The sequence below is a fragment of the Martes martes genome, assembly GCF_963455335.1.
Source record: "Martes martes genome assembly, chromosome: 1".
NCBI lineage: Eukaryota > Metazoa > Chordata > Mammalia > Carnivora > Mustelidae > Martes > Martes martes.
In genome coordinates this window covers 61776735-61804060 of record NC_137888.1, presented here as the reverse complement: position 1 = coordinate 61804060, position 27326 = coordinate 61776735, and the positions used below count along the sequence as shown (strand labels likewise).

General features: G+C 35.0%; 1 protein-coding gene across 2 annotated transcripts in view; it reads left to right on the top strand.

The window, feature by feature from the left end:
* LSAMP (limbic system associated membrane protein) overlaps positions 1–27326 on the top strand; it is a gene marked incomplete at its 5' end in the record, with an annotated part of 646638 nt that overhangs the window by 342432 nt on the left and 276880 nt on the right. For both annotated transcript variants that reach the window (XM_080815635.1, XM_080815634.1), the window contains one exon: positions 7409–7641. In XM_080815635.1, the coding sequence (XP_080671761.1) occupies positions 7409–7641 (233 nt within the window). The remainder of the gene's footprint in view (positions 1–7408; positions 7642–27326) is intronic.

The following is a 27326-nucleotide window of genomic DNA, read 5'->3' as shown; positions in this document are numbered from 1 at the left end:
CTCAAATCCTCTAATTGAGTTGATTTTCCCTATCTGTTCTGGATTTAATGGACCCATTTATATAAAGAGAAAAAAAGCAAAAGACTAGATTTAAATGATTTCTTCAATATTAAATTAGGAAGTAACCAAGTTATAGCTTTCTTGTTCACCATCAGTAATATACAAATCTTCCTTACTCATGATGGGGTTACATCCCAATAAACCCATCGTAAGTGAAAACATGGTAAATAAAAAATGCCTAATACCGAACATCATAGTTTTAGTCTAGCCTACCTTAAATGTTCTGAGAACACTTACATTAGCTTACATTTGGGCAAACCCATCTAACACAAAACTTATTTTATAATAAAGAACTGAATGTTTCATGTAATTTATTGGATACTGAAAGTGAAACACAGAATGGTTGTGTAGGTATAGAATGGTTGTAAGTGTATCAGTTGTTCACTCTTGTGATGGCCAAGCTGACTGGGAACTCTGGGTCACTGCCACTGGCCAGCATCATGAGGGAGTGTCTTAACTAGATATCAGTACCTTGGAAAAAGGTTAATATTCAAAATTCAGAGTATGATTTCTACTAAAAGTATATTGCTTTCACACTGTTGTAAGGTTGAAAAATTATGAGACAAATCATTGTAAGCTGGGAACTGTCTGTATAAGACTATATTGATGTATAATTATGATACTAAAATGAAACAGCAAAGGGGTAATGTTTCATTTACTACTAACTTATAACCAGATCATGACTAGACTTCATTGTAGTGATTCTGTCATGAACATGACTTACAATTCAGGAACTTTGCTGGTGGCCATTAAGTGTCTGTAAATTAAGAAGCATATGGTTATGGAAAAAACACCATGGCACTGTAGATGTTTGCCCTACGCTTCCAGATATTTAAACCAAGAGACTGAGTCTGACTCAGCATTTTTTAGCTCAGCCCTGTGGACACATGGGATGTCTTTATTGTGGCAGTTGTCCTTTACGTTGTAGGACGTTTAGCAACATCCTTGGTCTCTACCCACTAGATGCCAGCAACAACCTCCCCACTTCACATTGGGACAACCAAAGAAATGTCTCCAGATATTGCCAAATATCATCTGCACACACAAATTGCCCCCACTTGAGAACTACTAATCTCATGTTCATTCTTAATTTTATAAACAAATCTTGTTCTGATCCAGTTCCACAGCCTTCGTCCTTATAGTTGAAAAGTATGAAGATAGATAACTGGTGAGAAATTGAATAAAATGTACTTACTTGTGATAAATGAATAAATGCCAGATTATATTCCTATGAAAGAAAGGAAAGTTTGGATAAATTCTAATGCTAAGTCAAAACATTTTCAGCAGCAAGTTGTTTGTTAAATATGAAGAGATATGTCTGTGGCAATTGAACAGGCTTAATATCTGGTAGATCTGTATCACTTAAATCATGGATACTGTCAGTAAATATGCTATTAAACAATCTATTGCTACAGACTGAATTTAGCATGTCTTTTCTGCCTCCAATTATACTCATCGTTTTAGAAGCAGACTTGGACAGTATGAGTAGAATTGTCGATGTATCTCTTTGTATAAATGTGCATAATATGTTTGGTGTAAAGTGTTTGCAGAGATCCAATGCTTGAGATTTTTATGAGTGCATTGATTTTTTGTGACAGTTTTATGGCTGCAGATATACTGAACAGAGAAGATAAAAATTTGTTTGCTTGCCTTTCCTGTAATTTTTTTAAAAGTTGATTTAAAAAAAAAATCATAGGGGCGCCTGGGTGGCTCAGTGGGTTAAAGCCTCTGCCTTCGGCTCAGGTCATGATCCCAAGGTCCTGGGATGGAGCCCCACATCGGGCTCTCTGCTCAGCGGGAAGCCTGCTTCCCTTCCTCTCTCTCTGCCTGCCTCTCTGCCTAATTGTGATCTCTGTCTGTCAAATAAATAAATAAAATCTTAAAAAAAAATAAAGTAAAAATTAAAAAAAATAAAAATAAAAATAAATCATAGGTCCATAATTAAAGTATGTAACCCACCTGATATTTGCAAGTTCATGGTTAAAGTGGGCAACCCATTAAACATTTTTCTAGTGCTTTATGTTTCTTTCACTTTTTCACATGTGACATAGATTATGTAATTCCCAGGGATAATGTTTCTTTATAATGAAAGCCCACTGAGCACATACTTTTCTCTCCTTTACTTTCATGTTACTACCACACTCAGTAATTCTCTTTTAAAATCTCCCTTTGTATCTGATACTTTTAATTATTTCAAAATGTTAAAATAGTTACCCTTCTATTTTGCACCTCTTAGATAATTACCAAATATTTGATATTTGACCTAATACTAATGTATTAAATTAAATTCAGTTTATTTATTCTACATCTCAGTGAGTGCCTACTATGTACATGGTGGGTATGTGCAGCTAGGCCCTGTGAGGGCTCCTTAGGTAAATTCCAGGAGGGTCACTGTCATTAATAAGCTTATGAAGAAAGGTGAGTATAGATAAAACTAATGCTATGTGGCATATGATGAGGTCATAAGAAATATCCATGAGGGGCACCTGGGTGGCTCAGTGGGTTAAAGCTTCTGCCCTCAGCTCAGGTCATGATCCCAGAGTCCTGGGATCGAGCCCTACATCAGGCTCTCTGCTCAGCAGGGAGCCTTCTTCCTCCTCTCTCTCTGCTTGCTTCTCTGCCTACTTGTGATCTCCGTCTCTCAAATAAATAAATAAAATCTTTAAAAAAAAAAAGAAAAGAAAAGAAATATCCATGAAAAAAGATGGGATACTAATAATAGAAGTCTTCCTAGAGAAGTAGTACTCTTTATTAAAACCCCATGTTCTTAGCTGCCTGCCAAAAAATCCCACCTGAAGTAAAGGGACATTCTCTCCCTCTCCTCTTGGCACTAACACCCACTCTCTTTAAGGAACAGTCCTTTCTAAATCTGGGAATAATTTGCAACATCGTGAGCTCCTGGTGAAAACATTCTATTAAATCTAAACAATACACAACACTTAGGGATTTTTAAAATACATCTCACCACTTCATACCGGTCAGATGGCTAAAATTAATGACTCAGAAAACAACAGATGTTGGTGAGGATACAGAAAAAGGGCTAAACTTCTTACACTGTTGGTGGGAATACAAACTGGTGCAGCACTGTGGAAAACAACATGGAGGTTCCTCAAAAAGTTAAAAATAGAACTGCCCTATGACCCAGAAATTGCACTATTAGGTATTTATCCAAAGGCTACAAACATAGTGATTTGAAGGGACACATGCACCCTGAGGTTTATAACAACAATGTGCACAATAGCTAAAATATGGAAAGAGCTCAGATATCCATCAACAGATGAATGGACAAAGAAGATGTGCTATATGTATGTATATATACATATATACATATAGCACACATTTGTATATAACACATGTATATACAGTGGAGATATATATATCACACATACACACAATGGAATATTACTCGGCCGTCAAAAAGAATGAAATCTTACCATTTACAACAATGTGGATGGAAATAAGAGGGTATTATGTTAAGTGGAATAAGTCAGGGAAAGACAAATAGCATATTATTTCACTCATATGTGGAATTAAAGAAACAAAGCAGATAAACATAAGGGAAGGGAATGAAAATAAAAACAGAGAGGGAGGCAAACCATAAGAGACTCTTAACTCTAGGAAACAAACTGAGGGTCCCTGGAGGGGAGGTGGTAGGGGAGTGGGATAACTGGGTGATGGGCATTAAGGAAGGCACTTGATGTAATGACCACAGGGTATTATATGCAACTGATGAGTCACTGAATTCTGCCCCTGAATCTAATAATAATATATGTTAACGAAATTGAATTTAAATAGAAAAATATTTTATTAATAAAATATATCTCTTCATACTTTTCCAGCTTTAGCCACAGCTGATATTAAAGATAGAGTCATTAGGTATCCAGTTCTGAGATACTGATATCTCAGTATCCAGTACTGAGTTTCCAGTACTCAGCAACATTCTGAGTAGGGAGTAATTCCTTATTCTATTATGATGGTATGCATGAGAATTCTCATTTACTCTACAGGAGTGCCTACTGCACAGTTAAGCCAACTTATCTCCTAGATGGAAGGTCATGATGCTTGCTGGTCAGTCAGTGCATGCTAGGACCCTGGGTCTGCATTAAATCAGCATTTTCACATTTTTGAATAACTAGGTGTTCTGTGATACCCTATGTGACTGGTTATTTTCTGAACAATCATGAGCTCTACAAATTGAGAATATTTTGACTCTTACCATCTTTTACTTATATACACTACTTATGGTTTGAAATAGTTGCCACCTTAAATCAAGATATCAAAATTTTTAAAAATTAAATTAGTTCTGAAATTGCATTATTTTTTGCCATTTTTCAGTATGAAAGTTTTAGTCATGTTGTGGAAAGATTATTTTCTGGTTTATAGAATCAATATATTTACTTTGGAACTACTGACTACATAAAAAGAACCCTTAAATATCTGGAGGAGTGGTTTTCCTTTTAAAAATACTACATTGTTGGGGCACCTGGCTGGCTCAGTCAGTAGAGCATGTGACTCTTGATCTCAGGGTTGTGAGTTCAAGCTCCATGCTGGGTGTAGAGGTTACTTAAAGTAAAAATTTAAAAAAGGAAAATACCACATTGTGGTCTGCTTAGCTTCTTGGCTAACTATACTAAGTTAGTAAAAAGTGTGAGTGTATATGTATGTGTATATATCCTAATATGTCTTTCATTTATTTGTAAGTAAAAGATAAATTTTAAAAATAAATATAAGATGAAACACAATGTAAGAATAAGTTGTTATGTAGAGTGTCATAGCAAAATTTCCACATAATGTATTGTTTTGGTAGATGCATTTTTGTGGGTCTGGCAATTTTGCTGGAATAGTCAATTACATCTTTAGGTAAGATAAATCTGAACACTCTTAGAATAATTTGGCATAATGATCTGTGTGATAAGTTTAACTTTTCCATGGACAAAAATTGCTACAATGTCCGAAAGACCCTAAGCACCTGAGTTAGTAACTCTACCTTGTGCTGATAAGGAAATTTGTTCATTTGTTGATGTTGTAGGGTTTGGGATGGGGATGTGGAAAATAGGTAACCATATGTCCTTTTCTCTGTGAGGGTGACACTGTCAGTTTAATAGCAGGCATTCACCAAGTACCTGTATTCCATGAGATTAATTTTTGGAGGTACCTAAATGAATAGAGCAAAATATCTGCCTTTAATTGATTTGTAAGCCATATTTGCATAAATTTGGTTACATAGTATTTTTTTCCAAAATGAACATATTAGAGGCATATTTTTGGCTAGACATTATTCAGAATATATTTCTATGATGTAGCTTATCTGTTTGCTGCTGTGTTGAGCTACATAGATGAGAAAAGTGCAAGGAGATACATGATAGAAAATTTAAAATGCATTTACAGAGGTAAATTTCTATTCTTCTCTGTAGAAAAGAAAAACACGGTAATCCTACATCATTAACTTCATATATGTTCTAAGTGGCTAACAGCCTATTAACTCATAAATGATTCTCAGTTGAGAAGAGCCACAAATACCATGAAGGACAGAGAAACAATGCCACAAAATAATAGAACAGGAAAAGTCAAGTACAGAAAGAAACAGCAAGCATCCATGATGTTAGCTTTGTACTCCCTCATGGGGAAGTTCTAAATTATCAAACATATAATTAATCCCAACAATATCTCCATGGCAGAGAGATTCATATTGGCTAATAGAGACACTAAACGATGACTTCATCTACTTATGTTCTGGAAAATAAATAAGTAGAGGAGAAAAGAGACCTACGGATCATGGAACTCAAGTAATTAAAATTCTCATGTTCAATAAAATATTCACTTCACTTAAAAATAATGGAAGTAGGGGGTCTTTTGAACCATAGGTGAGGTATTTTAAAAGGGTGCAGCTTGGGAACCTGGGTGGCTCAGTGGGTTAAAGCCTCTGCTTTTGGCTCACGTCATGATCCCAGGGTCCTGGGATCGAGTCCTGCATTGGGCTCTCTGCTCAGCAGGGAGCCTGCTTCTTCCTCCTCTCTCTGCCTGCCTCTCTGCCTGCTTGTGATCTCTGTCTGTCAAATAAATAAATTAATTAAATATTTAAAAAAAAAAAAGGTGCAGCTTTTCTCCTTCTAAGGCTGAATTGGCCTCTGTATACCTACTGTAGGCAGCCTGTAGATAATGCATCAATTTCCTGTCTATGCGTGGGTGCAGAATCTCTATGACTGACTTTTTTGACCTGAGAGAAAACCTGGATTTGACTTAGTTTGGAGAATACAGAACATGGTATTTTAATTGTTCTGCTGTCATGCTCCTGACTTCTCTCACCCTCCCTCATGCCCCAGAGTGCTGAGCAGATGGCTCTACAGTTGTGAACAGGGTGTGGGACAATCTCCCTGTGGGGCAGACATAAATCTTGCCAAAGGGATACAGAGAGAAGTTCGTTTATTTGTTTGTTTTTTACTTGATTTTTCCATTTCCAGATTCTCACTGGAATTGACGGAGAAAACTGCATTCACCATGAAGCCTCTACCCTTTCCCCATCAATCTGTATTCTTTGCCTCTTTCTTGCAAGTTTCAGAAAGAGATCCTTATAGGTTTTTAAAATAAGTAGTCATTCAGATAAACATTTTTCTTTCATCTTTTTTGGAATAGGAACTATGAAATTAGTTCCTTCATCTCCCATAAAATATTGAATTCACTCTGATGCACCAGAAATGCTGGTTGTAAGTCATCTTGCCAGCAGACAACTTGCTGCCTACAGCAGCTGGAACCAGACTTAGGCAAGATGATGCTAGCTTTGATTTCCTTGACACAACTATCTGCTTACCTTCAGATCTATTCACACACTTCTCACTCCTGGGAGAGGGCATTCCAGACTTACAAGAATCTGAAGCAAACTCTGAAATCTTGTCTAATTCCTACAGCAGTAGGGCATAAATTATATCTACCATCACACAGGAATTTAGGAAATACTTATGAAAGAATTAATACAATTCAAAACTCAGTAAATGTGTCACATTATCACTTTCAAATTCTCAGGTACTTAAACAGATGGGGTTCTATGTGGTGACCTTTTCCTAGACAAGAAGAAGATAATCCAGTGGGAAGTCAATACCTATTTAATTTTATTTGCTTGCATTTTCCTACTGATTGTTTATTGCCAAATTGAATCTAATACAATGACATCCATCCATTGGATGGTAATTAGTCTTAGAGCAATACTTAGGACTCTAAAAAGTGGCTTGGCAATGATTCATCCTGCATATAATTATTGTTCTTGATTGGTCTTGTTGAGGCCACTCATACGGAGAATGGATGCAGGTGCAGGTAGGGCTGAGGTTCTAATGTTGTTATTCTGCTCTGGCAGGTGCGTTGTAGAAGACAAGAACTCGAAGGTGGCCTGGTTGAACCGTTCTGGCATCATTTTTGCTGGGCATGACAAGTGGTCTCTGGACCCTCGGGTTGAGCTGGAGAAACGCCATTCTCTGGAATACAGCCTCCGAATCCAGAAGGTGGATGTTTATGATGAGGGTTCCTATACTTGCTCAGTTCAGACACAGCATGAGCCCAAGACCTCCCAAGTTTACTTGATCGTGCAAGGTAAGAAAAGGTGGGATAGGTGGGTGGTAAGGGAGAGATGAGAAACAGAAATTAAACATGATGTACAAAATATTTGCAAAATGCTTTCTGGAAAAAAAAAAGTTTTCAATGGCATCATTGCATTTAAGTGTCTATTTTCTCTCAGGATAGAGTTAAATAAGAGGACTTAGGAGAATATAAAGAGTGCCACTGTGAACCAGGACCCTTGATAAGCATATTCTCTCCTAGCCTTTAATATAAAAGCACGTAGCAAAGGCCATTATCTATAAGAAGAGCACACAGAATACTTAGAACCATGTGAGGTGCTCTTTATCAGCTGTTAGGTACTGGATGCTTTGCTGAAGGCTTGATTTTTATCTTCAGCATAAAGAATGTTGCTAATTATCTGTTTTCATGATAGTAAATGCTATTTGGAAAAACAAAAATTTCCAGGGGCCTTGACATCCTCTCAGCTGGCCAGCTTTCTCTATAAATTGTACCTCCATTTAATGCTAAGTTATTTGTGAGTGAATCCAATAACCAGGCTCTACAAAGTCACTGGGGACAATCTGCTTCTAGATTGGGGTTTCCAAGGGCACATCTGAGTCATGGTTTATAGGATGGAAACCCTAAGTGGCATACATGTGCCCCCAAACTATAGCTCTCATGGGTCCCTTTCCCCATGATTGCAGAATGAGAACAAAGCTGATCAGCTGCACAATTTTATTGCAAGCGAAGTCAAACCACCAGCAGTTTCAATCCATCTATCAGGAAAGATCTAAGCACTAACAAATATTAGGGCTGCGTTCATGTATTCTTGATTTACAATTTTATGTAAATTTAATGCAAATCAGGCATGGCCCTAGGGCTCCTGTCAGGATTCCAATGCAGTCGGTGGTGTGGGAAAGTTTGACTGTAGCTTCTATTAATGTGTTATGGAATTGATTATGGCCGCGTTTAAATTATTGCTCTCCCAACTCCTCTGATTAATAGATGGAAACTGGAGTGAAATACATCGGAGACTGTCTGGTCCAGAGGAGGTTTAATCATGTGACCTCTATCTTGGTCCATTTGGAATGGCTGATAGCTTCATTTTATGCTTGTTAAAGGCATGTCTACTGACTTGCAAAGTTCCTATAACAGTCCAGGCATAGAATGTTTTCCTTGTAGTTGAGTACAGAGTGCTAGAGCTTATAACATGATACTTCAGGGCTTAGATCTCAGGCAGTCCATTTAAATGTGTAAACATAACTAGAGATGTGTAAATATGTAAATGGGTTAATTTGCCAACTCCTTCAAACACACAAGTATGACATATATTTTCCCTCTCTCTCTCTTACATACACACACACACACACACAAACACACCTTCCTCAAAACAAAAGAAGTTCTACCCCGTGCAATGGCAGATGAAGTCGAGGTAACTAGTTTTCTTAAAGCCCCTCAGAAAAGATTTCATCCAATAACCAGCTCCATATTATATTATGAGATTTGCACACAATTTTAATTCCTTTATAGCCTTTAGTGTCACTGGAAAGCCACTAGAGACCACAACTAGAAAATGTGTATTGTACTATACTAAATAAAATGGACAATTTAAATATATTATATTTCTGGGTTTCTAGATGAGGAAGCAGAAGTTCTTTAAATTTAGGTTACATGCTCAAGGTCACATGGAAGTTCAAGGAGTGAGTAGTTTGGAGCCAAGGAGACCAAGAATCAAATCTGAAGCATTTTCAACTGGAAGGGAAATTTTTTGTGATGACTTTAGAAACTATCATATCTATATTTAAGTCAGCTCTTAGCACCAAATGCCCCAAGCCCTTCCCCCCTTTTTTTTCTTATTTATCTATGTTCATTTTAGTTACAAACTAAATGCGCTAATCCTGAGGGGGTTAGAGCTAGAAGCAAGTTGGATCATATTTGCGTATACCTTCATACCGTGTTGGCACAAATGAAATTAACTTAAATTTAACTAACATGAGTTAAATTTAATAACTTCATATTAAGTTAAATTTAACAAATCAATATTAAGTGATGGAAAAGAACCTACTAAGTGCCAGGTACTGTTTATTCTGTTGGGAAGCCTTCAAGGTTCTTCTATCTGGTCTAAGAATTAAATTGACATGAAATAGATTAGTAGGAGAAAATCAAATTTAATTTCATATGTATGGGTATCCACATAGACATGAGATTCCAAAGACAGGCAAAGTGAGGTATATATACCATCCTGAACTAAAGAGAAGTGGTCGCGGGTCTGGTACTTCAAAGGAAAAGGAAATCAATTCACAGGAAAATGAAGAAGAGTAAATGTTTGGTAAGCAAATGTTGCTGAGCCATCCAGAAACAAGGGGACATAGGGAGGACTTTGATCAAACAGTGCCTGCAAGGATTCTCCTTATCTACCACCCCAAGTTCATATTATATAATGTAGTTATTTATGGTGATAGCTCTTTTGCTGGAGCAGGTCTTCTGTATAAATTCTTTTAACCAGTTAAGGGGAAAGTTAATTTTTCTTCCTGAGTCATTGGACATTGATTATTTTTAGGCCTAAATAATCTGCATGCCAAAGGTACAAATCTTGGGGCACTCTTTCTGAACCCCTATAGTTCATTTTCCCATTTAATTCTAATAATATTATTATTAAGTAGGTATTAATGACTTTATTAAAAATACATAAAAGCTTCAAGTTCAGATATAATAAGGAGCCTGCCTAAGGCTGCCTGTTGGCTTAGGACAGGGTTTCAAACCCCTATCTGTATGACTCAAGATAGTATTATATATATTTTTAATCATGTTGCTGTGGAAGAAAAAATGAGCCATAAAGCCTATACTTGAAAGAGAGATGAAGGAAAGATCTTCTCTTCATTGAGTCTAAGTCATGAAGGGTTTTTTTTTTTTTGACCATTGTATGGATGTTGGCATTTTATATTGAGCTCCAGATGGTTGATCCACTTCTCTTTAGGACATTAAACTTTATGATCGTATCAGTAATTCTATCTCATCATCTTGTTTTCTTCATACTCTTTAGTACTTGTGCTTTGACCCTGTTTTTTCACCATATCAATGATGCTGTTTCTAGAAATGGCTGCCAGTCTTCCTTCCAGCCCCACAGCACCATCCTTCAAGATATGAGTCTTTTGAGTTTTTCAAATTCTGCCTTCCTCACCCTCCATGGTTTCTCTTCATCCAATTTAACTAGTCATTAAATAAATACTGGATTCTTTTTTTCCTTGCCTAATGGTGAGGACACCTTTAGCTCTAAGATGCTATGAGATATCAAGAAAGAAGAGCAGTTGAGAACATGGGCTTTGAAATCACCCTGCCTGCTTCAAATTTGAGTTTTCTTTCTTGCTACTTAAATAAATTTGGTGGTAAACTGCTTAATTTCTCTAAGGCTCAGTTTTGTCATATATAAAACAGACAAAATTTAAATTTTAAACACTCCCAAATTTATTGTAAGGGTTAAATTAGAATTCTATGCAAGCCCCTAGTCCAGTGTCTGGATATCATGAGTTCTCACCCACTAAGATGGTAATAATGGTGATGATGATGGTGGCGATGGTGATGATGATGGTGGCGATGATGATGATGATGGTGATATGATGATGACGGCAACCATGATGCTGCTGCTGTCACAAGGCTTACTTTGGCCCTACAACTATTGTCCAGAGGCTAACAACTGCTTCCACTTATGCCCCTTACCTTTATGGTGGGCTTCTTCAGCTTTTCTTTTAGATCTTTCCTGTCCATTTTCTTCAGTTGTCCTTTCCTTAGCATTCAGTCTTTCACTTTACTTCCTTAGGATTCTGATGGGCTTCTTAGACCAGCATCACTTTAAAGTTCTTAGTTACCTTTATTAAGAATATTAAGGGCGAAATTCAGTATGCTTCACAGCAACACTTAGAGAGTTTGTTAAGTTTTAGATTGGTGGGAGCTTCCCAGAATTTCTGATGAAGTAGTTCTGGAGATAGGGGCTGAGACTATGCATTTCTAACACATTCAAAAGTGATAATGATGCTACCAATGTGAGGACCACACTTTGAGAACCACGACTCTAAAAAATTTGTATACCTTAAGAACATCAGAAGAAATATTCCTGCATAACTTCATTAATTTGAGATAGTTTTACACCCCCAAATACTCCTAAAACAAATCTCATTGAACATAAGACAAGGAATAGGTAGATTGACAAATACCTTAAATTTCATGGTAACATCTTAGGCCCTCTGAGATTGCTTTCCTAGCCTAGTTCTGTGGAAAGAAAATCTCTCTTCCCAAACTGTCCATTTGCAGGTAGCAAAGCTAAAAAAAGAAAAGGAAAAAAAAAAAAAAAGGTTGAGACACAAAACTGCTCCAGGCTTCAAAAATCTCACCTGTATAAATTTTTAAATATGTGTATCCCTTCATGTTTTTCATGTTTCATTTTCCCTGGAAACCTCCTTTCCTTTTATATGTATTCCCATCACATTAGTGACTGTTTAACATCTCCAACATTTTCTGTCTAGGTTTTTATCAGTTCATGAGGGTCATTACACATGAAATACCCTGTGTTAAAATAAATATGCTACATGGTTCACTAAACTCAATCTTTAGTGAAATGACATCTCTACATACCTTCCACATGAGATACACAAGTGAAAGTTTGGCATCAGCAAATATACAAATCAATAATGATCTCTGGGTTGACTTGTGATTAGTAGTATTAAATGATACATCTGTGAAAGTCAAAGTTATTCAAATAGAAACATGCATTTGAGATACTTAATGAATGGTGGGACTCATTTCTCAAGCCAGGTATTTTTGTTTCCCACACCACCTTCTTTACAGATTCTGAGACAAAAGATTAAGAGAACATCATCCTTAACTTTAATAAACAGAGTACTTTAATGTCCTTCCTATTAATAATGTTCATTTCTTCTCCAGAGGTTATCCTCCTATGATATGGTGGTTTTTTTTTTTCTGATCATGCCACAAATGGAAACACTTGCATTACAACTGTGTTTCTCTTTATGTGATCCTAGCATTACCTGCAACAAAGTCAGCAATTTGGTTTATTATACTTGTCAAAATGTAGATTCCTGAGAACCACTCCCAGAATAATTGAACCAAAATCCCTGGGAATATAGTCAAAACTTGCAAATACACTGTGCTCTGCAGGCAATTCAGATAGATGTGAAAAACCTTGAGTTACTGTTCTAGGGATCTAAACAATTAGTGAGAAGAATTTGCAGCTACCTGCCTGTTCATTTTCCTGTATGACATAGCATCAAATTGTATATAAAGTTCTGTGGAGCAGATGCTAGAACCTAATAATAGAAAAATAAAAATAAAATAAAATAAAATAAACCTATGTCCTTACTGAAAACAGATGTTCTTGAGTGCTGGGAATAGTGGCCTCAAAAATGAGATTTTTTTTTAAACTATAATATTCAGAATCTCCATGTGTATATGAATACAAAGGACACCCTAATATGACAGGATTTTTAGAAAGTGAACGTTATTTTTAAATATCTTATGCAGGAGCACCTGGGTGGCTCAGTCAGTTAAGGGATGGATTCTTGGTTTCAGCTCAGGTCATCATCTCAGGGTCATGAGGTCTATCCCTGCATCAGGCTCAGCACTGAGTGTGAACTCTGCTTTAGATTCTCTCCCACCCCCTCGGCCTCCCACCCCTGCTCACACTCTCTCTCTCAAATAAATAAATAAATAGATAAAGTCTTTGTAAATAAATAAATATCTTATTCACCATCCCTTGCAACATTTATCATATTTTCAAATTTTTATTACATTGTTCTTGTGCTCAGTACCCATACTAGAATGGCCATTTCCATGTTGAGTCTTTTGCTCTCTTTTTATGCTATTCTAATTTGGTTAGCATTCAATTGTAGAAATGCCCTAATCTGCATATAATAACATTGGAGATTTTTTAGAAAACATTTTTGGTTTTTTAAATGTATTTCTAAATTAATAAATGTTTCAATTTCACTATAATAGTAAAGAGAATACCAGATATTTTTCTCACCACTGTGATACAGATCATATGCATGGATTCTGAGACTATTACATGTAAGGAAATTTATTGCATGATTACCTTAATTAAGCCAGTATCATTATGGAAAAAAAATGAAAGTGGTACTCCTTGTAAGATCATTTGGGCCTTTTTTTTCAAATCCATATACCTAAAAAACCAAATTTTCTGTACTTCATTAATTTTAGAATATCCATATTGGCTTAACAATTGTAATTCTATAGATTCCCTTTTAATTTAATAATTGAAAACTCAACTGTTAAGAAACACAAATATAATTTTTTTCATGAATACTAGTCTAAAACTTATTGTTTCTAGGATTCTTAGAAGTATTTTAAATTCTATTGTGTATATTCTATTAAACATTCCTAATTCTGACATGAATATAGCACCCAGAACTCCAAGCAGGTTTCTCTTTTATCTCTCTTAATCTGTCTTTTCTTTACTTCTTTCATTACTGTGTTCCCCTTTATCCCATTTGTTTTCCACAGTTTTAGTTACCCCCAATCAACTGTAGTTTGAAAACAGATGATCCTCCTTCTGACAAATAGTCAGAAGGTTAATAGTAGCCTAACATTACAATGCCTATGTCATTCACCTCACTTCCTCTCATCACACAGGCATTTTATCATCTCATATTATCACAAGAAAAAGTGTGAGTACAATACAATAGGATACTTTGAGAAAGACCACATTTACATAGCTTTTATTATAATATATTACAGTATATAATATATTGTTCTTTTTTTATTATTAGTTATTATATTTAATCTCTTACTGTACTTAATTTATATGTTAAACTTTATCAAAGGTATGTATGACAATATAGGAAAAAACACAACATCTGTAAGGTTTAGCACTATCCATGGTTTCAGGCATCTACTGGGGGAGGTCTTAAAACATATCTCCTGCAGATAAAGAAGGGGACTACTCTACTTCCTTTATTCCCCTTTCCCTTCCATCTTTATTCTTTACCTTCTTTAATGAGCATCATGTTACATTGATTGTTTTTTCAGTAACTTAACATTGTCTACAAGATTTCATATAAAATAATTTGCCAGTGCATTCTAATTGAACTTAGCCTGGAGCTCTTCATATTTTTAGCACAATCTAATAAAATAAAGAATTTTAAATCTTCTTGGATTTGATCTAGGGTTAATTCTATTGATTATTGAGAATCCTAATGATTAACTGGAATTCTCATTTGGAGTTTATATGCTGAAATCTACTAATTTTTCTACTCTTCGGCTTAATTTTTCAAACAGTAGCCTCTTGATTGGCTATTAAAAAGCCAGGTTCTGTCTTTAAGGACATCACTATCCACATCAGCAGTCACACAGCTAGTGTAATGGGAATAAATAAGTGAGTTTGGGGGACTAAAATATTTGAGATTATTTTGTTGGGGAGGAAAAAATTTTATGTATCCTTCAAAGTTCTTCTTGAGATTCATCTAAGAATCATATTGACATGAGACAAATTAACAGGAGAAAAACAAAACTTTAATAGCATTTATACCTTCTGTATACGTGTGAGAGACCCAGGAATACTAAGGAATTCCCCAAAATGACTTAAGCCATCATCTTAAATACCATCTTCAGCTAAAGTCAAAAGGTGTTGGAGACGGGGAGTCAGTTGTGGGGACTTACCAGGAGAAGCACAGTAACAATTGTTAAGATTGTTGTGTAGAGCTAAAGTCATTGCCTTCTCCACTGATAGGAGTTTCCAGAGAGTTAGAATCAACTTCCTCTTCCTGGTACAGCAAGGGAGACACTCTCACAAAGGGAGATTTCCTTTACAAATGTAAATGTCTCTTACAAATGGAAAACTTATACTCAGTTTTCAGAGCTTCTGTTCTGTTTGCAGTTTTAAGTTGATATTCCACCTGTGGGAAGGACTTCAAATTTTATCTAAATCAAGCTCATCTCCCCCAAATTAATTACTATCTCCAAGCTTTCTATATGTATTTGCAGTCCACCTTTTAGCTATCAAAACAAATCAACTATCTACATCCACATACTTTCTATTCTAGCTTGCATTTGTCCTTCTTGAAGATGACAGAAAATAAGGGACCAGAGACAAAGTTATTTTAAAACCCAGAGTTGGCTCTGTGTAAAAATTGACTCGATGAAAAGAAGAAAGCTACCTGAAGACAGAACAATTAATAATCAACTATATTGAAATTTTGAATCATTATACCATTATACCAACTTTAATGTATTATAGTCAGAATTTTGATGGTGATCAGGAAGAATTTGGGAGTAGACATTTATTCCATTTTGGAACTGCATATACTAAATTGTTTAGCTGTATCCAGTTTTCCTTACATTTATTGTTTTCCTTACATTTATATATCATATGTGACAACTGACAGATGGGCTAGTTTTTATATAGACATTTTACCTATCAAGATAAGGATAGCTACCTCTGTAATGTTTTTTTACCTTCGTAATATTTTTAATAATACTGTAAGCTATTTCAAATTGTGATCATCAGTAACATTTATGTTTTCTACAAATTACCAAAAATAAATACCCCCCCAAAAAACCCTGTGTACTCTTAACAATATTAAAGGCATTTTTTGAAGTCATATATTTAATACTTAAGAAAGATGGCATATGTATTTATTTATATTTTTGATATACAAGTACTTTTATTGTTTTCAATTTGCTCTAAATAGGTAGCATTTATTTTTGGACAATGAGATGATTTGGGTTATATTTAAAATTTGTCAAGTCTTAGGAGTACTTCGGTGACAAAGTATACAAAACATAATAAAGCCCCTTTCCTTATTCTCAGTCAAAAAGCTAATGGGCAAGGTTAAGTGTAATGGGAAAGCAACCCAACCTGTGCCAGGGCCTACCCAAGTGGAATACAAACACTACAGGGCCCAGGGCTCACAAAAGGACATCTAACTGAGGAGGCAGACACGGAGGATTAGGACCTTAGCTACAATCAAGAACATTGAGAAAGTTAGTAAATATATTGAGGTTAATGATAACCAGTTTTCATTATTGGGGAAGAGAAGTATAAATATGGAAAGGGGAGAGCTAAAATGAACCAGATGGTGTTAGATCAAAATTGGAGTTATTAGTGTTTATTCATGAGTTTTAACAGAAGATAGAGAAAATGATGTCTACTTATTCGTATATTTTCTACCCTTGCCCACTGAGGGGGCCTTAGAGCACTTATACCTCAGTAGTGGTGAGCTTAGCTGGCATCCAGATGTTGATTTTAGAATATCACTGTTAACATAGGCAGTAATTTCTTTGACATCAACCATAGAAACATTTTTCTATATATGTCTCCTAAGGCAAGGGAAACAAAAGCAAAAATAAACTATTGGGACTACACTGAAACAAAAAAGCTTTTGCACAGCAAAGGAAACTATCAATAAATCAAAAAATTAGCCTACTGAATGAGAGAAGATATTTGCAAATGATATCCAAAATATATGAACAACATATAAAACACAACACCCAAAAAACAAATAATCTGATTTAAAATGGGCAGGGAAACTGAATAGACATTCTTCTAAAAATGGCCAACAGACATATGAAAAGATGTTCAACATCACCCATCATAAGGGAAATGCAAATCAAAACCACAATGAGATACTTTACATCTGCCAGAATGTCTGTTATCAAAAAGACAAGAAGTAACAAGTATTGGTGACAATATAAAGAAAAGGGACCCCTCAAGTACTATTAGTACAGTACACTGTAAATCGGTATACCCATTGTGGAAAACATTATAGAGGTTCCTCCAAATATTTAAAATATAAATATCATATGATCCAATAATTCTACTTCTGGGTATTTACCCAAAGAAAATGAAAACACAAATTTGAAAAGATACATGCAGACTTACGTTTATTACAGCACTATTTACAATAGCTAAAATATGGAGGCAGCCTAAGCATCCATCAGTAAGCAAAGGGGTAAGAAATATATCTATATCTATATCTATATCTATATCTATATCTATATCTATAGAAATATATCTATATCTATATATCTATAGATATATAGATATATAGATATAGATATATAGATATAGAAATAGATATATTTCTATAGATATAGATATAGATATTTATATTTATATTTATATTATATATATACCAGCCATTAAAAAAAGCCATTTGTGACAACATGGATGGACCTAGAGGGTATTATACTAAGTGAAATAAGTCAGACTGAGAAAGACAAATACCTTATGATTTCACTCATATGTGGAAGCTAAACAACAAAACAAATGAATAAACAAACAAAAAACAGAATCAAACCTATAAATACAGAGAACAAACTCATGGTTGCCAGAGGGATGGAGGTTTGCAAATAGGTAAGGTGGAGTGGGAGATAAGGTTTCCAGTTATGGAATCACTAAGTCAAGAATACAAGGCACAGCTTAGGGAATATACTCAATAATATTGTAAAAGTCTTGTATGGTGACAGGTGGTAGCTATATAGCTTATGATGAGCATATGATAAAGTATAGAGATCTTGATTCACTATGTTATACCCCTGAAATTAATGAAACATTGTGTATCAATTATACACAAGTAAAAAAAAAAATTTTTTTTTTTTTTTAAATAGAGTATCCCTCTCCAGCAATAGGAACAAAGATTACTTAGAGAAATAGATGATTCCAGGACTGGGACAACGAAGGAACAATATGAGCTTGGAATGCCTTCTGTGTCATTAAGCAAGGAAGACTTCAAAGAAAAACTTGGCATATCAAAAGTGTACAGAAGCCAGCTTAAAAGGGATTTCCACTTGCCAATTCTGGGACAATTTGGTTATTAAAATAAATAATAGCAACATATTACAATGCTGATATAAACTAGATAGTAGTTGTTCAATAAAGAGAATATAAAGCTCTTTCATACAATGGAATGTCAACTAATAAATGTAGAAGGAATGATGGAATTGAATATTATCATTTGCCATCATTATAGAAATAATCAGTTCAGTCAAGAAACATCAGTGGATTCTAAAAATAGCAGATAAAAATGAAATAAGGACTGAGTTTTTTTACATAATCTCAAAGTAGCTCCCCACAAACTATTAAATAATATTTATTAAGAGGAAAAAAGAATAAAAAAGAAAAAAGTATAAAAATCTAGTTGACAACATTCAACATTAATATTATCAGTAATGGGACAAATTGGCATCATGTGCCAAATGATAAAATACAATAAGCAGAATACAGCATCACTTCTGTGATGTTTCTATCAAAATCTGAGTCTAATCAGAAGAAAACGTTGGGCACACCCAAATGAAGGACATTTCTATGGAAGAACTGACCTGTAATCTCGTAAGTGTCAAGGTTATATAAGTTAGGAGAGACAGCGGAATTTCCCCAGACTGAAGGAGGCTAGAGATGTGGTATATCTGGGTGTAATATGTGAACTTACTTTAGAACATTTTGTTAGAAAGACATTACTGGAACAAGTGACAAAACTTGAATAGAGTCTCTGTGTGAAGAATATATGGGGGTTCTTTGTATCATTTGTGCAATTTTCTATAAAATTGAAATTATTTCAAAATAAAAGTAAAACAGGCTCCATAATACTTAAGGTAGGTATCAGGGTTAAATACTAGTGAATAAAATCCAAAATTGTATTATATACTAAATGTAGCATAATCAAATAGGATTTTTTTCAAGCACAATCTATTATAAAGAAATATTAATACTCACAATTTAGTAAACTTAGTCTGTAGTAGATACCTTTTTTAACGTGAAAGAGATAGATAACCTTAACAGTAATTAATTCAAGAATAAGGCAGGGATACCAAAATCATTACTTTTTTTTAAAGGTTCATTTATTTGTTTTAAAGAGAGACAGAGCACACACGAGTGAGGGGAGGGGCGGAAAGAAAGGGAGATACAGACTCCCCGCTGTGCAGGACACCCCCCCCCCCTCAGTGCAGGGCTCAGTTTCAGGAAACTGAGATGATGATATGAGCTGAAATCAAGGGATCGATGCTCAACCAACTGTGGCACCCAGGAGGCACCCCATCAACAATCATTACTTAACATTGTTCTGGAGATTGTAGTCAATGCAATGGGAGAAGAAAATAAATTTTAAAAATTTAATTGTAGGAAAGGAGGAGAGAAACAATATTTTTAGGTAAAATAATTACTAACTTAAAAAAAAGCCTCATAAATTAATGACAAAAAACCATTAGCACCAATAACCATTTGATAAGCTGTCCTATTTTCTAAAGAAGTATATAAAATTAACAGTTTTTACATTTGGTTATAAGAAACACATAAAATATTCTATAAAATGACCATTCATGAAGTTTCAATAATATAAAAACATTTAAGAATAAATTAAATATTTCCCTAATGCCCAGTTATGTTGAGCACTTTTTCATGTGTCTGTTGGCCATCTGGATGTCTTCTTTGCAGAAATGCCTGTTCATGTATCCTGCCCATTTCTTGATTGGATTCTTTGTTCTTTGGGTGTTCAGTTTGATAGGTTCTTTATAGATTTTGGACACTAGCCCTTTATCTGATATGTCATTTGCAAATATCTTCCCCATTCTGTCAGTTTTCTTTTGGTTTTGTTGACTGTTTCCTTTGTTGTGCAAAAGCTTTTGATCTTGGGAAATATGAATCAAAACCACAATGAGATACCACCTCACACTGGTCAGAATGGCTAAAATTAGTAAATCAGGAAATGACAGATGTTGGTGACGATGTGGAGAAAGGGGAACCTTCCTACACTGTTGGTGGGAATGCAAGCTGGTGCAGCCACTCTGGAAAACAGTATGGAGGTTCCTCAAAAAGTTGAAAATAGAGGAAGCCTATGACCCAGCAATGGCACCACTGGGTATTCATCCTAAAGATACAAATGTAGTGATCCGAAGGGGCACTGAATGTTTATAGCAGCAATGTCCATAATAGCCAAACTATGGAAAGAACCTAGATGTCTATCAACAGATGAATAGATAAAGAAGAGGTGGTATATATGTATACACACACACACACACACACACACACACACACACACACAGGAATACTATGCAGCCATCAAAAGAAACAAAAATCTTGCCTTTGCATTGATGTGGATGGAACTAGAAGGTGTTATCCTGAGCAAAATAAGTCAGTCAGAAAAAGACAATTATCATATGATCTCCCTGATATGAGGAATTTGAGAGGCAGGGCCAGGGGTTGTGGGGGGTAGGGCAGGAAAAAATGAAACAAGATGGGATCAGGAGGGAGACAAACCATAAGAGACTCTTAATCTCATGAAAAGAACTGAGGATTGCTGGGTAATGGACAATGAGGAGGGTATGTGCTATGGTGAGTGCTGTGAAATGTGTAAGCCTGATGATTCACAGACTCACTCCACAGACCTAATTATTTACCTATAATTAGGCAAATAATATATTATACATTAATAAAAACAACAACAACAAAAAAAAACAAATAAAAAGAATAAGTTGAATAAACAATGTAGAGAACTTAAATGCAGAAATCAATAGCTCTACCTGGGAAGATGAAATGATGTTTTGTATGTCTGTTTTTCATTTGTTTTTTAATGGAAGGGAAATACTTCATTTTTGAATGGACACACAAATAATGTAAGGCAGCAGTTTTTCCCAAAGTAAATATAGAATTTTTTTTGTATCTAAGAATTACTTTGAGGGATTTTTTTTTAAAGATTTTATTTATTTATTTGAGATAGAGTGAGAGTGAGAGAGAGAGAGAGAGAACGATCACAAGCAGGAGAAGTGGGAGAGCTCAGCCCCACTGAGCAGGGAGCCTGTCCTGGGGCTCAATCCAAGGACCCAGGGATCAGGACCTGAGCCAAAAACAGATGCTTAACCAACTGAGCCACTCAGGTGCCCCTGCTTTGAGGGATTTTTTTTATTGAAATTGTACTAAATTTATCAAAATAATTACAAATAGGTGGGCAGAAAGAAATAATTTTTTAAATTGTTTTATTGGAGCAGGAAAATTCTTGTACTGCTAGATGCTAACATATGTTGTTAAGATAAAATTATCAAAACACCATATTTTTGGTTTAAGAGTGACCACATCTATGGATATAAATGAAATGTGTAAAACACTACCACATGTAATTAGAACACATGTGATCTAGATTTATTTAAAATCATGGAGAAGGTATGATTATTCAACAGATGGTTTCAAATAACTGAAGAAAAAATAGAATTGTATTTTTACTGAAAAAACACTCATGAAAATTAATACCATATTTTTTTAAAGACTTAAAAGTAGAAAATAAAGGAAAAAGCTGGGGCAACCATCAATAAATATGTACCTTAACAGAATTAAGAAGGCTTTCTTAATATAAAAGCAAGTGCAATGAGCACAAAGAAAAAAATGAGTAAATTTGACTATGTATATATAAATGTATAAAATTAAGGGAAGTGATAAAGTGATTTAAAAACAAATTATGTAAAAAAATAAAGCTTTAATGTTGGTATATGAATACAGTTCAGCAGGTCAATTAAGAGAAAAAATAGCAATATAGAAAATATGACTAAAATTTGTCTAAGGGCATAAAATAACCAGTTTACAAAAGGACCTGTGGATATAGCACACATATGAAAAACTGAAAACCTCACTAATAATCAAGGAAATGCAAAGTAAAGCAGCAATAAATTATCTTTTAGACCAATAATACTGGGAAAGGGTTAACAAAATGTGGCTAGCCTGAATTGGCAAGTCAGTATGAAAACTGACACTTTCATATCTCCCTGTTGAGAGTGTAAATTAGTAGAAACTTTGCTAGGGTATTGCGGGAATGTCTATCAAAGTTTTAAAAACATATTTGTATCATTTGACCCAGTAATTCCACTTCCATGAAAATCCTTTGAAATGCAAACAGATTATTGTACAAAGTGGTCACCACCAAATTATTTTTAAAGAAAAGTATGAAAACACCCTAAGAATGCAGAATAAGGAATGAGGAGGTTAAATTAAGGTCATTTCCTAGGCAGAAATACCACTAGAGTGAACATGACAGTAGCTATGAGCACTCAAACCTCTCCCCTATGTTTACAACTTTTATCCTTTCAGTATTGGGATGTTTTCTCTTTCTTCCAACTAAAAACTCTGAGCCACAGAACTAAGCAGCCATTTACTATCATTACATGATAAATGTTTGCTATATATGGTTAAGTGAAATGGTAGCTTACAAAAAAGTATAATCCGTACCCTGAATTTTGTAAACTATAATAAATATACACACCATATGCACTCATACATCCATTGGAAAAAAAGAAAGAATGAAATATGCCAAAATTGTTTTTACGGTAATTTTTTAAGTATTGTCTTTATAGGTAAATTTTTACATTATTTTGTTTCCAAATGTGTGTGTGTGTGTGTGTGTGTGTGTGTGTGTGTGTGCATATCATCTTTGGAGAATAGCCTAAAAATTGTTAAAATAATAATCATGGTTATTGAAAGGACAGACTTTTAGAAAAATTTTCAGAGCACAATTTCTCTTTGGTGACTTCAACCTCCATTTTTTTATTGTTTTTTTTCCTCCATCCTTTCATCATTCCCTTGCCTGAGTGTTTTTCTATTTTTTTCTTTTTTCCAGAGTAGAAGTAAACTCATAAAATCATGTATTCTAAAAATAATAAGGTCTTAATTTCTTATGTCTTACAAAGTTGTATTCTTTCTAAAGCAGATATTATAAAGATAATGCTAAATACACACACACACACACACACACACACACTACAATGTCTTGGAGAAGAGGAACAAACAGAGATTTCATGTGTAAAGACCTTGTCAGCCTCCTCAAATTGAGTACAACTATAGAATAAGCAAGTTTTTGTATAAACTTCTAAGTCCTATCCTGATTTCAAAACAAAACAAAACAAAACAAAACAAAATAAATAAAAACCTTCTCCCTAGATTTTTTTTGGATGCTGATTTAATATTGAATTCATTTGCCCGTCTACCCAAGCTGGAGCCCAGAGTCTGACATTTTAGTAGTCTCCTTCCTGGAACCCTAAATTCAAGTCTATTTGATTTTATCTTGTTTTGACCCCTTCTGTCCCTAGCCAAGGGGTAACTCCATATTATTCTTCTCTACCTTATCTAAAGGTTGCTAGGAAATGAGATATCATAACATTTTATTGAGTACACTACAAAGTCATGCTAATCTCAGCTGAGTCCTCATGTTTTCTAGAAATCTCCATTCATCACTGGCTGATTTTCAATTCAATTGCCTAAAATGTTTCTTCCTAGTCTTCCTTATTCTAGGTTTACAAACTTCCACTGTTCCTCTCTTTTTAAAGTACCAATCTCTTTAGAATTTTTTCTATTTATGCTCTTTTGAAAAAATTCTATTAGATATACTGCTAATAATTCTTTTTTTTTTTTTGCAATTCCTTTTCTTCTTATGTCCTGAAATAATGCCCTTAGTATTTTGACTCTCAGACTATACCAACTTGAAATTTTTAGTTACATGATCTTATTTCTGTATGTTTCATCATATCTGTCCACGCTTTTCTCTCTTTTTTGAATTCTGTCCATTGATGACCTCATCTTTAATGTAACATCTGTATGTAGAGTTTTATTCTAACTCTTTGTTGCCAGTCTTTCACTTCAGGGGTGGGGGGTGGAGTAAAGAAACCTAGTCCAAAAATACTTCATGAGCATTTTCTTCTATCTACCAGACACTACATGTTTATTGTACTCAGGTCAAAATTAACCACTCCTTCCAAAGTAGCTCCTCCTCTTCCTTCTGATTTCCCTTTTTTCTTTTTTTAAAAATATTTTGTTTATTTGAGAGAGAGAGTGAGAGAAAGAGAGAGAGAGAGATTGAGAGAATGAGGTAGAGGAGGGGCAGAGGGAGAAACAGACCCCGTGAAGATAGGGAAGCCCAATGTAGGACTCGATCCCAGGATCACAGGATCATGACCTGGGCCAAAGGCAGACACCTAACCAACTGAGCCACCCAGACACCCCTCCTTTTTTTCAATAACAGCACTATTGATCTCTCTGAAGGAAGGAGTATTTCTAACTTTTCATCCCCATCTATCCCAATCTAACTTTTCTATTCAATCAGTCACATATTTTTTGTGAATCATGTTTTCTACATTCTCTATTTTGGTCCCTCATTACCACTTTCTCTTTTTTTTTTTTTTTTTTCAAGGAAAGTGGTATCTCTTCCTCTTATCTTTCTGTATTCTAAACTAGCCTTAATATCACTTTAAGATATTTGTCAAATACAGCTCTGACATTAACATTCCTTGTCTCAAAACTTTCAACTTCTCATAACTGTGCACAGAATAATCTAGTTATGAGTGATTTTTCCTCAACATATTGTTCAAAACTAACTTCTTATGTGCATACTCCGTACCCTAGATAATTAATCTCTTAATTATCTCTTCCCCAAATTTGTGAAAGTAGAGTTAGCCAGGCATGGAGTGTGAGAAAGAGGATTCCAGGTAGAATTAGGGCATGTGGCCAGGAAGCTGGAATATGGTTAGCAAGGAGGGATGGGAGACAAGAGGAGGCTGCAAAGATACACAGATCCTTGCAAGGAATGTAAGGATTTTATTTTGCTTTGGTTTTTGGAGGGTGTATTTGCATATACCAAGTGTGATGGAAATCAATTGAAAATTTTATGCAGAAGAATAACATGTTCCCATTGAAGTTTTAAAAAAATGACTCTACACACTCTGTAGAATAGTTTTTCTATCATGACTTATTTAGCTGTACCATCCACAAGCAAACTCTCTCTTCTATAACACTAGAAGCACTTTATCTCTCTCTGAACACATATCATTTTCTACTTTATAACATGACTGTTTGAATACGCATCTTATCCCTTCTATTAGTATAAGCTCCCAGCATGTATGGACTATGTCCTGTTTCTCTTTGAAACCACACAGAACTTCAGAAAATAATAAGTTCAGAAAATACTTGATAAAGGATCAATAGTCTTACTTTCTAACAATAACATCCAGGTTCTTAGTGGAGGGTGAAATCATATAAGGAATATTCATAGTGGATGAAAATCTTAGTCTTTACTCATTGTGATTCATCATCACCCTGCCTTTGTATGGAAGGAGCAAATCTTTCTAATTATCTGTACCCTATTCCTTCTATCTTTCAAACACCAATAAATCTCATCAACTTCTTTACAGTGGTCTAGTAAACATCACCCAACTAATAACTATTTAATATTTTAAGTTTTCCAAAGGAAAAAAAATAGCAGTTTTCTCTTTTAATATTTGCTATAATGAGGAAATATTAAATCTGAAAGATAAATTACTCTTTTCTATTAAATATCCAGTCACAAGGGCTGTACCAGGACTATAAGTTAACAAAAATTAGAGTGTTTCAGAAGGCTCCAAAGCAGAAAAGAGGGGTAGCTATCTCTTTCCTGAATGCTGATTGGTTGCTGAACAGATAAAGATTTGTGGCACATTTTAAATTACTCTTCTGGATGGAATGGTTCGTGAATGGGGGAAATGGTATTATTCTTTAACATCCTGAAGAATCTAAACACCTATGCAACTTTCATTGATTTACTCTCTGCTGGATAATCTTGCTATTTAAAATTGATGACATAATTAACTTCTCTCAGAATGCCTCTATGGTGTAAACCATCCTTCATTTTTGGTTGAGAAATAAATTCCTTATTCACCATCCGCCCCCATTAAATGAGTTTCCATAGACTTTGGGGTTACCACAAGTTTGTACTGCTTATATTTTTTCATCCTTCTCCCCATTTCACTTCCATTTCATAATCATGTTTGATAACTTGAGAGTATAGAGTTTTTTCAGACAGAGTAATCTTCAAGAGTCTCTGAAAAAAAGATGAATAAACTACCAATCTCTGCACATGGTTCATTACCCGTATCCCAGCAGAATCTTTCCTAAAAGTTCTTTAATAAAGAGAAACAAAACATTAGCTTGATGTTTCTGTTTGTTTTGTTTGAGAGGGGATGAAGGGGAGAGTTTAGATTTTTTTAAATGGCAAGATATAGGAAAGGATATGTCCAGAGAACAATAAACTCCCTGTATCTCTGACTCTGAACAAATTTCATAGCAGTTTATTTCATCAACGTAAAAGAAAAGTTGTTTGAGTTACACCGTGTTAAAGGGGGAGAAAAACCTGTTCAAGAATGCAGCCTGGCCAAATGGCCCTTGATTGATGGAGCAGCAACAACCAGGGGGTATTTGCCAACTCACCATTGCCAAGTCCTTAGAGTGATTTTGCTGCCTATGACAGCTGGTGTTCTCTATTGGAAGGCTGTGTCTGTATACATCTATGATTTGCATATTTATATACCTCCGCTGCTGTATGAGGTCTGCATTTCACAGCAGTGTGTGTAAGCTGTGCAGCTTTGCTGCTTGAGTGCCTCTGGGCATGGGATGGTAGAATTGGTATGGGTAAAATTAGAATTTTAAGGTTTTGCAGGTTAGCCAGTAATATCACATTTTTGTTCATCTCCCTCTTCATCATCTTACGGTAATATTTTTGAAGCATCTCTGCATGGGCTACCATTTGAGGCAGACACATTATATGCTCTCTAGGAGGCTACAGGCTCAGATATTAAGACATCATACACAGATAGAAAGGATGACATCAAAGGAATATATTTAGTCAAGTTGAAGCCTAAAGAGGGAATTGTGGGACTTATACACTGAAGGGAGTTACTGATGCTTT